The 14153-nt window shown below is 46.6% G+C and overlaps 3 protein-coding genes across 5 annotated transcripts in view; 1 reads left to right on the top strand and 2 right to left on the bottom strand.

Moving 5' to 3' along the window:
- Positions 1-74: 74 nt before the first annotated feature.
- On the bottom strand, positions 75-7959 carry LOC124473608 (putative pre-mRNA-splicing factor ATP-dependent RNA helicase DHX32). Of its 2 annotated transcripts, XR_006956734.1 has the most exons (12): positions 7464-7959; positions 6867-7060; positions 5168-5561; positions 4701-4937; positions 4512-4596; positions 4254-4403; positions 2846-3037; positions 2580-2720; positions 2183-2373; positions 1845-2035; positions 704-1117; positions 75-661 (listed from the first exon to the last, which is right to left on the bottom strand). XR_006956734.1 is itself a non-coding variant. In XM_047029215.1 (11 exons), the coding sequence occupies exons 1-11, from the start codon at positions 7782-7784 to the stop codon at positions 937-939; spliced, it is 2277 nt and encodes a 758-aa protein (XP_046885171.1). In that variant the 5' UTR covers positions 7785-7959; the 3' UTR covers positions 75-936. The 2 variants fall into 2 exon arrangements, 1 of the variants encoding a protein (XP_046885171.1); XM_047029215.1 differs by having other exon boundaries at positions 75-1117.
- A 261-nt stretch (positions 7960-8220) lies between these two features.
- On the top strand, positions 8221-11400 carry fank1 (fibronectin type III and ankyrin repeat domains 1). Its single transcript, XM_047029216.1, has 11 exons — positions 8221-8408; positions 8798-8978; positions 9081-9205; positions 9312-9393; positions 9478-9552; positions 9719-9784; positions 9907-10072; positions 10372-10515; positions 10877-10954; positions 11036-11080; positions 11167-11400. The coding sequence occupies exons 1-11, from the start codon at positions 8396-8398 to the stop codon at positions 11218-11220; spliced, it is 1029 nt and encodes a 342-aa protein (XP_046885172.1). The 5' UTR covers positions 8221-8395; the 3' UTR covers positions 11221-11400.
- A 2016-nt stretch (positions 11401-13416) lies between these two features.
- The window catches only part of LOC124473607 (disintegrin and metalloproteinase domain-containing protein 12-like), a 53809-nt gene continuing 53072 nt past the window's right edge, over positions 13417-14153 (bottom strand). For both annotated transcript variants that reach the window (XM_047029212.1, XM_047029213.1), the window contains exons 22-23: positions 13767-13942; positions 13417-13507 (exon numbers count right to left, since the gene is read on the bottom strand). In XM_047029212.1, the coding sequence (XP_046885168.1) occupies positions 13456-13507; positions 13767-13942 (228 nt within the window). In that variant the 3' untranslated portion in view covers positions 13417-13455. The remainder of the gene's footprint in view (positions 13508-13766; positions 13943-14153) is intronic.

The raw sequence follows: 14153 nt of genomic DNA, 5'->3' as shown, positions 1-14153 counted from the left end.
CAAATGTAAGAAACATTCTCAGACGAAGCAAATATCTTTTACATGTACGTCTCACCACATACAGAGGAATATTTGTTTCAGGCAGGAATATTTATTATTAAAGTGCAAGTAACAAAACGGAAGAAAGCTCTATAAATACAGTCACTAAAACATGTTTTTAAATAATAACACACCTAACAAATTGATAATCAGGACCAGGAGTCTTGTTTCCATGTTAGCGGATTTCGAGCTATTAACTAATGCAGCTCTGAGCATGAACACTGTATGTAAAGGTCATGTTGCCCTGACATTTGTCACTGATGTAGTTCTGTCCTTGGTTTTCACTCCTTACTGTACCTCTATTATCCCATCTTCTTCATTCTCTTCAGCTCTCCATCCCTCTATTTTACTAAGAGACACCGATTTGAAGGTAATACTAGTGCAAAGCAGAGGAGGCATGGATAGGGACGTCTGGCTCCAACCAGCCTACAGCACAGTCTCATCCCTGGATAGCTGCCAGTACGTTTTCTTTTAGTGGCCTAATTTTGTACACCCGAGGACTAATTAGGTTGTCGACAAACAGCATTGAATTAGTTACAACTAGGGTTGTAGAGAGACGCTAGCTCTCCAAGGACAGAGATGGCGAGCATCTTGTTTAGTGTATAACCCTTCTCTCTAAGACCTGGTCTTCCTGGGTGTTAACTGTATGACATCTCTCGTAGACCTGGTCTTCCTGGGTGTTAACTGTATGACATCTCTCGTAGACCTGGTCTTCCTGGGTGTTTACTGTATAACCCTTCTCTCGTAGACCTGGTCTTCCTGGGTGTTTACTGTATGACATCTCTCGTAGACCTGGTCTTCCTGGGTGTTTACTGTATAACCCATCTCTCGTAGACCTGGTCTTCCTGGGTGTTTACTGTATAACCCATCTCTCGTAGACCTGGTCTTCCTGGGTGTTTACTGTATGACACATCTCTCGTAGGCCTGTTCCTCTGGGGAGTCCGTCTCCAGAATGGGGGTGGTCGTCTTCTTGCCTTTGCAGTGTGCAGCTCCATGGTCCAAGATGTGCTGGAGGATGTCCTTGCTCTCGCTGGCCGGCAGGTTGTAGAAGAAGTACTGTGGTGCCATCTGAATGAACCTGGAGGTTGGTAGAGTATATACAGGGACAGAGACATTCTGTGAGTCCTGGACACAGCTTCAGCAGCAATAAAAAAATGAGGCAAAACAGAACCTGTCGATAACAAAGAGACTGACCCAGTTACCAAGGTCATTTTTGAATGATACCCACTCATTTCTAGAGAGAGGGATTAACATCGTTTTAAACATCAGCCGGAGGCCCTATTTTGAGCATAGTGGAGAGATTAAAAAAAGCTACATTTCTGTGGATGTGGAACCCTCAGCCAGAACGTGAAGGCTGCTGGACTGTGTGTCATTAACACTCTCTGTTAAGCTGCATCGCCACTCTCCCTGGGAGCAGTGCAATCCCTAATCCCCTTTCAGAGACTAGATACTGGAGGACGGGATTAGGAATTCCCCCCTCCATTACAAACATTTCTCTCCACTGGGCCATGGAAAGACAGGAACCACAGGGAGAACTAGACTAGAATAGTTTTATTTCTTCGCTCTTCTTGGTCTTGTCCCTTAGAGGTTCAAAAGTTTTAAAGCACACTTAAGCTTCGGTGCAAGTTCTGGGATGAAGACTCGTTAACAGACCTTATATACCTAAAATCAAGATAAAACTATTTGAATGTACTGTGCAGTATCAAAAAGCACAAGACCGTCCTCTCCTTTAGCTGGTCAAGCACATATAATCAAATCTAATCTCATCTCGATCCAGGAGAGGCAGATCCACTGCGGTTACTCACTCTTCCGGGGAGATCTGTGAAACGGTACGCAGGCAGTTGTCCTCGGAGAAGGAGTACTGGTGGAAGAGGACCCAGTCTGGCAGGCCCAGTTTGGGGATCTTGACGCCGTAGCCGGACAGAGGGTGGATCTGGGCCACGTGTTTGTGGTTCAGAATAAAGTAGTTCCCCGATCCGTCCACATCCCTCGCCACCTAGGGAAAAAGAACACGGGAAATACGCATTTCAGAAAATGTCGTAAAACACCGATATTCCAGCTTGTCCCATTTTTGGGGGGAGTGGTAAATGACTCATGACACTAAACACATACCGAGCACAGCCCAATGTTGACATGCTGTTACCTGCATGAAGAACCCTGCCAGCAGAGCCTTCTTGATGTTGAGGGTGTTGATCCTGGAGCCGAAGGCCGGCATGGACACGGGCAGCTCGATCCTCCTCAGGGTGGCCATCAGCTCGGAGCGCAGGGCATCGGCTGTCTGCAGGGCGGGCAAGCTGAGGTAGAGGTCCTGGCACCACTTCTCCACACAGAAGTCTGAGGGGCAGGAGAGACGGCAAAGGCAGCTGATGTAGCCTCACTGCTAGCATGCGGATGTCCATCAACTTGGAACTACTTGAGCGATGTTCTTAATAAACGTAGGTCTGTTCCTTCTTTGACCTTATGGACGTTAGTCAGTGAGGGGCTAAAAGCCTTTCCTCCAGCTAGCATCTCCTTGATGTGTGGGAACTGCGAGGACTTACTTGGCTCCTGCTGGTGCTGCTTGAAGGCCTTGTAGATGTTGATGAGGGTGAAGTGGTCTCCTTCAGGGTGCTGGAACTTCATGTGGCACTGGGCAGCGTCAGGACGCAGCTCCGCCGAGGGGACCAGGAAGCAGGAAGGAACTGAAGGAGGGATGAATAAGGAGGGAGGGAGGGAGATGGAGGGATTTGAGTCAATACAGTTCTATAAAACCACAAAGCCTGATAAGTGAATTGTCATTCCTCTCAGAGTTTACAGGCCTTCTCACCGGTCAACATGGCAGCGATGGTGACCACCTCGTTGACACAGTCAAACTCGCAGGAGGCCAGCAGGGTCTTGGCCATCTGGGGCTCCAGGGGCAACTCGGACATGATGATGCCCATCTCGGACAGGTTGCCGTCGTCATCCAGAGCTGCCAGGTAGTCCAGCTCCTCCAGAGCCTGCATCAGACCCTCCGGATCTGGGGGAAGAACAGACATGGAGGTCACGTCCACCGGACATGGTAGTTGTGCCTGTGATTGATTGAAAAACTGATCAGAGACTAATGTGTTACCTAGCATAAGGGTTGACATGATGCCATATACAATTATTTACATTTGATTTAGTCTGCATGTTTGTTTTGAATATGTGAACGGACTGTGTATCCCAGTGATGGTTAGTAGAGCCATCACCAGTGCTACAGTAGACCATACTCAGGTTATGATGAGGGATATGATGGAACAGTTCTTTTTTATTTTCTTCCAGTCATTTTGATAATGTATGCCTTTGTAAAATAATGACTTACTGGCTCTCATTTTATTTGGAATATTTTCAAGGTGGGGAAACATGTCACCCTGACATAGCCTATGAATTAGCCAAGCCATCAAAACAATGACAGCAGATTAGGGCTCCATATACCCCTTAGCACCTGTCATGCATCACAATGCAACTCACTGTCTTAGTGGCTCTGATATGAACGGATAGGATGTTCCATTGTGGCCGTGACATAATGGTGCACCACAGTGCTGCAGCACTGAATGTCAAAATCACAATAATGGGCAACAGTCTCAACCTAATAGCATGGCAATGGGGGGGCCGTGATTGAGAGACGTGCACCTTTTATCCGTGTCATCCCATCATGGGCTCTGAATGGACTGTTCACACATGCACGGAAACACACACACCAGCACACAGCTTGGACTGGCTCTTGCTGCTAATGAGTGTTTAGCAATGTTTCGCCAGTTGCTGCTCATCCCTGGACATGGGGAGCCAAGTTTGAGAGGACGAGAGAGCGGGAGGAAGACAAGAGGGAAGGAGGAGAGAGAAAGAGAGCGTGTGTTTCATCCATTCTGCGGACAGACCTCGGTACACGGAAGCAGGTCAGACCTAAAACAATGGCTGCTGAACAGCCTTGTCAGCTCAGCTCACCCACGGCTCACTGAGCCCCAATAGAACAGAGTGGGCCATTCTGTGGTCGGCCACGCAGGCTTATTTACTGGGCTCATCCCAAACTCTGTGTGGCTCGAAAACTTCTAAATAGAACTCAGCCCCAACAACAGCTTGCTATCAATATGAGGATGCTGATCTTGAGCTTCCAGTTCAACTAACTTACCTCAAAACAAACCCTACACAGACAATTCACAGTAGCACATAGTCCTTGATACAAGCTACAACATCATTATTTTCTATGATCTGACCAGGTCTGTCGATGAAGTCACAGTGGCCCAGGCCGGCAATCTCCATCCTTTTCAGGAAGAGCACAGTGGAAGTGATGTCAGACTCCAGAATGTGTGGCCGCGTTTCATTGGCCAGAGGCGTGTCCTCTGGGTACAGACAGAAACATTTTCCTGCGGGGGATACTGAGGTTAACAAGGGAACCGATAATAGAATTGCACATCACTTGACGACTAGTCGATGCCCAGAATTGATCTACGTCTGCTTTTGAGCAGTCTGACCTGCCAGCTGCCGCCGACTCTCTGCTTGGCTCTTACTGATTGGCCGTATGACAGCAGAGTTAGTCCTAATCCTGGGGTTGTATACCTGTTACAGATGACCAGAAACACATCAACATCAAAACTACTGCACAGCACTTCCACATGTATTTCCAGTACACTTGAGGTATCAGATCCATCCTGACTACGTACACATCTTCTCTGGACCCCAGCATCGATCACGAAGCGGATTGAATCGACAGCCCAGAAGAGCTCCTCATTTGGGCTCGAGGTGAGGAAGACCCTCCTGGCCCTGCCCTCCTCCCCCTCCCCCAGGACGAGCAGACTGCACCCCGACCCAGGGTGCACGGTGATGGGCAGGAGCTCCCCATGGGCTGTGGGGAGACTGGGCCCCTCGCGACGCAGGATGTCCTGGGCTAAATCTATCTCCTGGTAGGGTGACAGAGAGACAAAGGGAGAGAGGGAGGGACGCATTTTTTGTTACGCATTCCAAGACTGGTTCACTCGGAGATGACATTTTGTACCAACTTGATTGCTGACCTGAAGAACACACAAATAAGCATCAACTCCCTTTGTAAAAAGACAGCATCAAAATTACAAGGGCTATGGTACCCTAGCCATGGCACTTCACAGCTCTAAGCCATCTTGACAGGACTAACCTGAGAGGTGGCCAGGAACACCACCACATCTCCTCCTTCCTGCGAGCGGTGGATCTCCAGCACCAGGCGCAGCGCCGAGCAAAAGTAGTCCTTCTGGCTGGCCCCAGCACTGCTGCTGTGCACCGCCTCTCCTCCAGCCAGGCCCTCCAGCTGGATGAAAGGGGCCGCCGCCGAGCCTGAGCCCCAGTGGGCCAGCAGCTTAGGACCGGGATGGGAGGCGGTGAGCACCACCACCCGCAGCTCTGGCCTCTGAAGGCTGATGTCTTTCAGGAGGCCCAGCAGGACGTCGGTGCTGACCGTCCTCTCGTGGGCCTGGTCGACGATGACGACGCCGTACTGCTCCAGCATGGGGTCGGACATCATCTCCCTCAACAGCATGTCGTCAGTACAGTACCTGGATCAGGAGTAAGAGGGAAGAATAAGGATGACACTGAATAGTTACACTGAACAGTGAGCATCACTGAGTCCAATTGTTATACTAAATGAGTATAAGTGAGTCTGAATAGTTACACTAAATTGAGAGAATAGGTCAGACTAAATAGTTCCTTACAAATACAAAAAGACTAATAGAAAGTCCTCTAAAACCAATACACCTCCTTACGTTCATTACCATGCCCTAATATATCCCTACTGTCTGTACTGCCACAATGCATGCACAAAGCAATTCATCAAATTGCTCTTCAGGGTTTAACAAAGTAGAGGGTCCATAACACATGCCCCTGATTGGTGCTCTAATGAATCTGCGGTGACTGGCCACTCTGTAACAAAGCCTAATGCAGTGTTTCCCACAGATTAGAAAGCTATATGTGGCGGGGGGGGGGGGGGGGGTCGAAATAATTCACAAAATCAACAACAACAAACAAATAATTTCTGCATATGCAGGTAGCGACGCTGCATACAGGGTGCTAAATAACTTTTTAACAGGTCAGCTCCATGACGCCGGGTAAGGAGCTAGCTCTTGAAACTTCTCACCAAAAGAACGAAGGGGAACCTTCGATTAAGACATGTCCGTCGGTACCTAGCGAAAAGTAGCCTCAACTTTCCTAGACATTTAGCTACGGCACTAATGCTGAAGGCTCGCTGATGTAGCTGTCGGTCTCACTAGAACGGCGTATGCATCGTTGCTAACGTGTGCTGACGTAGTGACTGTGTGTGTATGTGAGAAAGACGCGTGCGTGAAAGAGACGGAGGGAGAGCAGGGAAAGGAAATGCAGCTGAACGAATACGCTGCGTGTTTTTACCTAAATAGCGATTAAAAAAAATGTTTTACGAAACGCAATGTGTGGCGGCCGGTGTTGATTCTGTGGCGCACCGCCACAAATTAGTCTATGTGTGGGAAACACTGTAATGTACTCCGTTGGTAATTAGTGTGGTGAGTGAATTCATAGGGTCTCCCTGGCTGCATATATCTTTAGCCCCCTGCCTGATTGTGTGTTGCTTTTGTTCTCTGCCTGACTTCTAGTATGGGGTGAGGCGGGAGAGCAGCATATGGGCCGACAGAGCAGTGGGCAGCTGCCTGGAAGCCCCCTGAAAAGAGGCCCCTCAAGCCTATTGTTCACTTTGTTCCTTTCTCTTTAAAGAAAGGACAGCCGCCTAGGAGGTGGGGGACACAACCCGCGAGGGAGTTTGAGAAAGTGTGTCTTTATAACTGTGGTGTGTGTGAATACTGCAGTACGGTACATGAGTCGTGTTTACAGACCTGAGGACGGTGTCACTGGAGCAGCATGTCTCCAATGGAATGCTGTAGCCCACTTCATGACCAATGTTGACGTCCATCTCGTCAGCCACCCGCAGGGCCAAATCCACTGTCTGCTGCTTGTGTATCTGAGTACACACCACCATACCGTTCTGGTACTGGACTGACAGGCAGAACTCTGCACACCACTGAGGAATCTGGAGATAACACAACGATAGAGAAACTATAGTTAGAACTCTGTTGGAAGGTGATTCATAACACTTCACATAGAATGCTATTGAATTCATATTAAACCATGTCATATTGTATGTGTCATCTAAAGAAGTGGTTCTCGGTACCCCCTGTCCTGCATGTTTTAAATGTTTCCCTGCTCCAACACACCTGATTCAAATGAATGGATTGTTATCTAGTTAATGCAGTTGCCTGGTAGCGACCATTCATTTGATTCAGGTGTGTTGGAACAAGGAAACATCTAAAACATGCAAAAGAGTCCCCGGGGACCAGGGTTGAGAACCACTGATCTATAGTAGCCTATTCCAAGTTGACACTTGGCAATTTACAAAATCATGCAGTTTAAGTTGTCAACTCATGTCAACTCACCTGAGAACTTCTGCCTGTTTTGGTAGTGCCACTGACCATAACAAACTGTCTGTTGACCAAAGTTTCCATGAACTCACTCTTGGCTTTCCAAACTGGGAGAGCAGTCCTTTCCTTCAGCAATTTATAATACCGTGAGGAATAAGGCAGTCCATCAAATTGATTAAGTTCCAATACATCATCATATTCCACATTCTCTTCACTTGCCACATCTCCATCTGAATCGTACCCTATTTTTTCCTCCAAATACTCCTCCCCTGCTGTTGCAATGTCCTGCGCCATCAATTGCGATTTACGACGCACTCCTTGTCCGATTATGTCCATGTGCGCTCAAATGAACAGCGTTAGGAATTACTCAAAACAAATGTGAGCCAGTTTGCGTAAAATCATAGTCAAAGTCGTTCTCTGCAGTTTTGGCGGACTGTGCTTGCTGCCGCTCTAACTTTGTTGCCAGAAGAAATAGAAAGGCACGATTCAGTGGACAATGAACACTGAATGTGGTCATGTGGTCACTAATCCCATGGTGATACTAGTCCTCCAGATCAGATGAGACAGCAGGAGGAGGGACATAACATCATGGAATGGAGAACAATGCCTAATGAGGATAGATGCTAAATCATCGTCTATTTGCAAAAATATATACATATGATAGATTAGTAAACAAAATCTGGAGAATATGCGGAATCCTCAATGCGAAAATAGTTTTCCAACCAGTTGGGGCCAAAAGTCTATAAAATTTCCCCTACTAGTGTGATTCACTTGTTTCCATAGAAACCATCAACAGGCACACACTTTTTCAGTCTCTTGAGATGAGAAAGTAACTAGAAAGCTAACTAGCTAGCAAGCTTGTTAATAGTAAACATTTTTCATTTGGATTATTGGATTGAATATCGATTTTGTTACATATTTCAAGGAATTTTACGTAACCTATTTCGATGACAAATACAGGTAGGCTAGCTATCTAGCTTTATGACTATATATATTGGGTGGCTTTGATTTGCAACTAGGACATTGGCTACTGTAGCTACTGTACAGTACAGGACGGTACTGTACTGTGTATCTGCCTGGCGAGCAATGGACATAGGTAGCACTAGTTAGTTAGCTTTTCAAATAGAAAAAAATATATAAGTGTAAGAAACATATTAGCATTGAAAGGGATCTCCATTTATATGCGCCAACAACATGAATAATCAGAATTTTAGCTAGCGTTCCCTGCTTTGAGTGTTTGTTGCCACCTAGTGACCGATGACACACTGAATGTGTTACTTCATCTGGAATGTTGGATGCACTCGACCATGCCCCTGTTTCTTTCCCATAACGTGCAACATATTGCTCAGGGATCCCTAAACCATTTAAAACACCATCACCCCCAGTCATTGGAAAAGTGAGCCATCACAGCATTGAGTTGTGCTGGGAGACAGAGGAGAATGAACCGAGGAGTGGTCCACCTGAGAGATGGACCAGCTTCTCTGTGGAAGAGATGGACCTCAAATCACACACATACGGGACCATCTACGTGTGAGTATCCATAGATTATTATGAGATAGGTTTCCCATACACTACATTTTTTACAGTCATCTGCTGAAATGCTGGCTGAATGTGTTATTGTCGGGTCTTCAGTGGGTACAGCAACCAACACACAGTGCAAGGCCTGGACCCCAGCACTGCGTACAAATTTAGACTCCGGTTCACCAGGCCAACAGGAGAGTCCCTCTACAGCCCATGTGTCTCTGTCTCCACCACGCGTGAGTCAATAACCAGCCTCGGTTAACCAACATACAAATCCCTAACCTAAAATGTTCATCTGTGAGCACAGCATGTTGACACCTGAAATGTCTATCTTGCTTGCAGGTGAGCCAGTGAGTGGGATGAGCTTGCACCGTGCTGTCAACATGAATGATGAGGAGGAAATGACCAGAGTGTTGCAGTCTGGGTGGGTGAGCATTGAGGAAGGCCGCTAGGGAGGAAACAATGATCATGTCACATTAGACTGAATTTTTTGTTCTTGTTTTTGCAGGTCAGTCATTGTAAATGTCCATGACAAACTAGGCTTCACTCCTCTCATGGTGGCTGCACAGAAAGGCTTTGCCAGGTACAGTAGACACAAAGAACCAGTTATAGTCTGGTGTGTTTTGCATATGAAACACACACACACACACCTGGTAAGCAGCGCTGCATCAGTTCAAGGCCTCCAGGAAGCCTGCAGCAGCATTGCCTGCATTAGCCAATGAATACAACGCCCTCTTTTTTTGGGTCAGAATTGTCCACCAACTGGTGGAGCACGGTGCAGATGTGAATATGAAGAACGGCAGTGGGAGAGACAGGTGGGTCAAGTACCCCCCCTTTATCCTCCCATCTGCTTATGGGTCTGACTCTCGCTTGGAAACTTGAACTCCAAAGCTGATCCTACTTCCCCCCCCCCCCCTTTTTTCCCCGCCCCACCCAGCCTGATGCTGGCCTGTTTTTCTGGTCACCTGGACATAGTGAAGTACCTGAGGAAGTTTGGAGCGTCGTGGAAGTCCCAGGATATGGGGGGCTGTACCCCCCTCCACTGGGCTGCGGACGGGGGACACCTGGCTGTCATCGCCTACATGATCCAGGACAAATGCGAGGTGAGACCGAGGGTGACGCGGGAACAGCAAGTGTCTGCGCCGTCCGTCCATGATGTCGAGTCATAATAAGTCAGGGGGTCAGATGGCTGAGCGGTTAGGGAATCGGGCTATTAATCAGAAGGTTGCCGGTTCCATTCCCGGTCATTTCAAATGACGTTGTGTCCTTGGGCAAGGCACTTTACCCTACTTGCCTCGGGGGGAATGCCCCTGTACTTACTGTAAGTCGCTCTGGATAAGAGCGTCTGCTAAATGACTAAATGTAATGTACTGTAACAAACCTGTTTGTGCTCTGATCCCAGCTGGACATTCGGGACGGGGTGTCCCAGTGGACCCCTCTGATGAGGGTGTCGGCAGTGAGCGGGAACCCCTCGGTGGCCTCTCTCCTCATCAGAGCCGGGGCGGACGTCAACGCCAGGGATAAGGATGGGAAGACGCCGCTCATGGTGCGTGGCGGCGGGCCCCACACTCGCTCTGCCACACCCACCCTCGCTCTGCCACACCCACCCTCGCTCTGCCACACCCTCGCTCTGCCACACCCACCCTCGCTCTGCCACACCCTCGCTCTGCCACACCCACCCGCACTCTGCCACACCCACCCTCGCTCTGCCACACCCTCGCTCTCCCACCACACGTGTGGAAGAGCTGGGAAGAGGCGATGATGTTAACCGTATGCGAGATGCTAGAATAGCGGGTGTATGCGCGGGAAATATGGTGGATCAAGCCCTGGTTTCTGTTGGTTTAACTCCCAACTATTGCAAGACGTGTTGGAAGAGATGATGGGTATTAACCTTAGATGTCCACTAGATTGCAGTGTTGAACAACCACGAGGAGCTGGTGCAGTTGCTGTTAGACAGCGGGGCAGACCACGATGTGAAGAATGAGGTGAGGGAGGACCATAGGGAGGGGTTGACATTATGGCTCTGTACCTGTTGGAATCACTGGTGTTTACTGGTTTGTCTGCAGTTTGGATCGGGGGCAGCTGAAATGGCAAAGGCCTTTGGAAGAGAGGTAAGATTGTTCTCAAAAAATCATATCATACTTGTTTCTTGTGTTGTATTTACTTTGAACTAATCTGGTTTTCTCCTCTCCTGTAGAACATCATCAATCTACTGGAACGAAAGAAGAGTACAGACCATGAATTAGAATAAGAATGAATAAGAATGAGATACAAAATACTTAAAAGATTACTACTTTGAAAAGATAACTTACATATTTAGTAATTCAACTTGAATTAATATTTGTTACACATGAAAACGATTGTTTGTAGTCACCAATTCTAACTGACTGCTTAACTGTTGTCGCTTGAATTTTAAGTAAAAGATAGAAGTGTAAGAAAGTGTTTCCAACTTTATTTATTTATCTCTATGAATTCACTGCATATGTTGTTTTGATCAGAAACTGCCCCGGGCAGTAAGCTGTTCCCATTCTATATGAACACACTCCTATGAACTAGCCCCAATACTCATTACGGAGGGAACCATCATACAATGTTAGCTCTCAAGTGTTATTGTCAAAATGAAAACATTAAAGTGGCACGTATACCAACAGACACATTATTTATATGAACTGTACAACTGGGCTTTGGAAACCTTTACAGTTATCAACATTCAGTACATTTGTCATTATGAATGAAAAGAAAAGACGTGGCATAAAACCGATATTCAGTTATTACTCGTCAGAAAAACAATGAATACTCAAGTGTGATGCGTTCCCAATGTTGCTCTGTGTGACATATGCATTGCACAATACTGAAGATAGGAAACGATCTGCGTAGAGACATACATACAGTATAATGTGAATCCGGACCTAGAAAACTACAGAATGAAGACATAATTCACAGAGATCCAGGCATGATACCCACAATTGTTTGTGTACAGAATGCTTTTCTGAACAAAGATTTAGATTGTGACTCATGAAGAACACAGGCCTGCTACACACAAGTGTGCCTAATATACACAGTCACTCAGCACCACACAAAGTTCTTGTGAAAAAGATTGTGTACGAACATTACAACTCCCTATACCAATTAATATGTTGGTTTGAGTTATTTGAACCTATTCATAAGTCTTCAACTTAATTGTGGGACATTGTAAACAGGATTACCATGGGTGCTTAAGAACTTTAAACAATGGTAAGTATCGATGATCTCATTGTGTGGATGTTTTTATGATCATCCTTGTTGAAACCTTGTTAAAAGACCCTAGTGAAAAACAGGACTTAGTGTAAGTCAGAGTGGGGTTTGGTTTGTTAACAAAACTGATGTGATCTTGACACTGAAGTATGGAATAGCTCCACAGGCTTCTATGACACAAAACTCATCCACTATTACATGACTGTGTTTTCCTGGAACACACTGCCAGGTCATGTCAGACTCATGTTCCACAAAGAGCATTCACCCATCGTAGAGCTGCCAGCTAATAGTCTGAAGTCTGTCAAGAGATTGTAATCTTTACGAAATGGGCGAATGCAGCATGTCTTTCAAGTTCTTGGTCCTGACCTAAACAAAAATGGGCACATAACCATCTGTCAATCTAGTAAATGTGTTCCAGTTCATCATAGGAATGCACAATTCAAGGTCAAGTACCCTGTTGTGCGGTTTTTTCTGAGCCTGATACCCTGTAAATAAACCATTATCCTACACAGACCATACTAATGCTAACAAAGATGGAAATCACTTAACGTCACACAGAGAAGATTTACCAAGTATATTAATGTCAAGCAAACTAAAAAACATGTAAACAATAAGTCATTTTGCGTTCTCAGCATCTGTAGTTGGATGAAATGCACCTGTGTTCTTGTGTAGACATAACGCCATTGGTTGCATGAGGGGAATAGATGTCTTGAGAATGTACAAACAGTTATCGATGATCAACTGAACACAAACCCAAACTTGCTTGCACTGCTTAGAAAACGACAAGCACAGTATCTATTCCTACAACTCTCCAAGCAAGGCAGTTTCCCTTCATTTTGACCTCAAACAACCCGTTTCTAAGGATTCTTTGTCTCTTTAATTATTTAAGCAACTTCACAGGTTATAAAAAAACACTTTTTTCAGTATGCCCTCCCTCCAAACAGTAAAAAATCACAAAGAAATACAAAAAAGAAATCCCCCACAACACATCAGATCACTCTTCTGGTTTAGGTTAGGGGAAATGGATGTTACTTTGAGCGAGGTGCACATAATGATAATAAGTTAAATTGTTCATTTTGGTACCTGAGCGAGGATGACAGAAACCTTTTAGAGTGACAGCACCAAGGCGAGTCGTCGATCCCCATTTCCCTAATAGTCTGAGACCCCACCAATGTCCGAGATGGCTCAGAGAGTCCTGTAGTGCAAATGGGCGTCTCCTAGTTCTTCATGACTCCGCCTCAGCCTTGTGAGGTCAGCGCTCGTAGTGAGGCTTCGGCAGTCTCAGGGTTTGCATGGGCGCAGGCCTGCGATGTGATGAAAACCATGTGTAAATACAGAACCTACACACACACACACATATGCACACACACACACGTGCAACCTGAGAGACCACTGCAAGACTTAAGAGAGCAACATCAACTTGTAATAGCACTGGGATTGACAGCTACTGATCTCATGTTCGAAACCTTTAGTGTAAACATGCATTGAGCTACACTTCCCATTCCAGACCTACTGTGTGAACTATGTACCAACAGAACTCTGTCGTGTGGGGTCCAAACCCACCTGTTAGGTAGCGGGATGGCTGGAGGAGGCCTGGGCACGGTGGGGATGGGGATAGGCAGGGGTCCAGGGCCAGGCAGGTGGACCCCCATTGCCAAGTGATTGCGGCCCAGTCTGGAGGTCCTTCCAAGGGGGTCGGCAGGCAACGGCTTCTGGGGAGGGCTGGGCTTCTCACGCTCCTGAAAGACAACAGCTGTAGGCTTTACTGATTCCGAATTTCCGTCGATTTGAGATTCTAGTAGATTCAAGGCATGGAAGGTCATTGAGAATGTCGTGTCTGTGGGCAAATCATATCCTAACAGGTTTGACAACTGGGAACAAAGGAGTATGAACTACAAGTGTACGTTTATAATCTGCCAGAATATGTCAACAAAGAATGTCCCCGTTGCT

The sequence above is a fragment of the Hypomesus transpacificus genome, chromosome 11, assembly GCF_021917145.1.
Source record: "Hypomesus transpacificus isolate Combined female chromosome 11, fHypTra1, whole genome shotgun sequence".
NCBI classification, from domain to species: Eukaryota; Metazoa; Chordata; class Actinopteri; order Osmeriformes; family Osmeridae; genus Hypomesus; species Hypomesus transpacificus.
The sequence above is the reverse complement of the archived record's forward strand: the minus strand, read 5'-3'. Positions and strand labels throughout refer to the sequence as shown.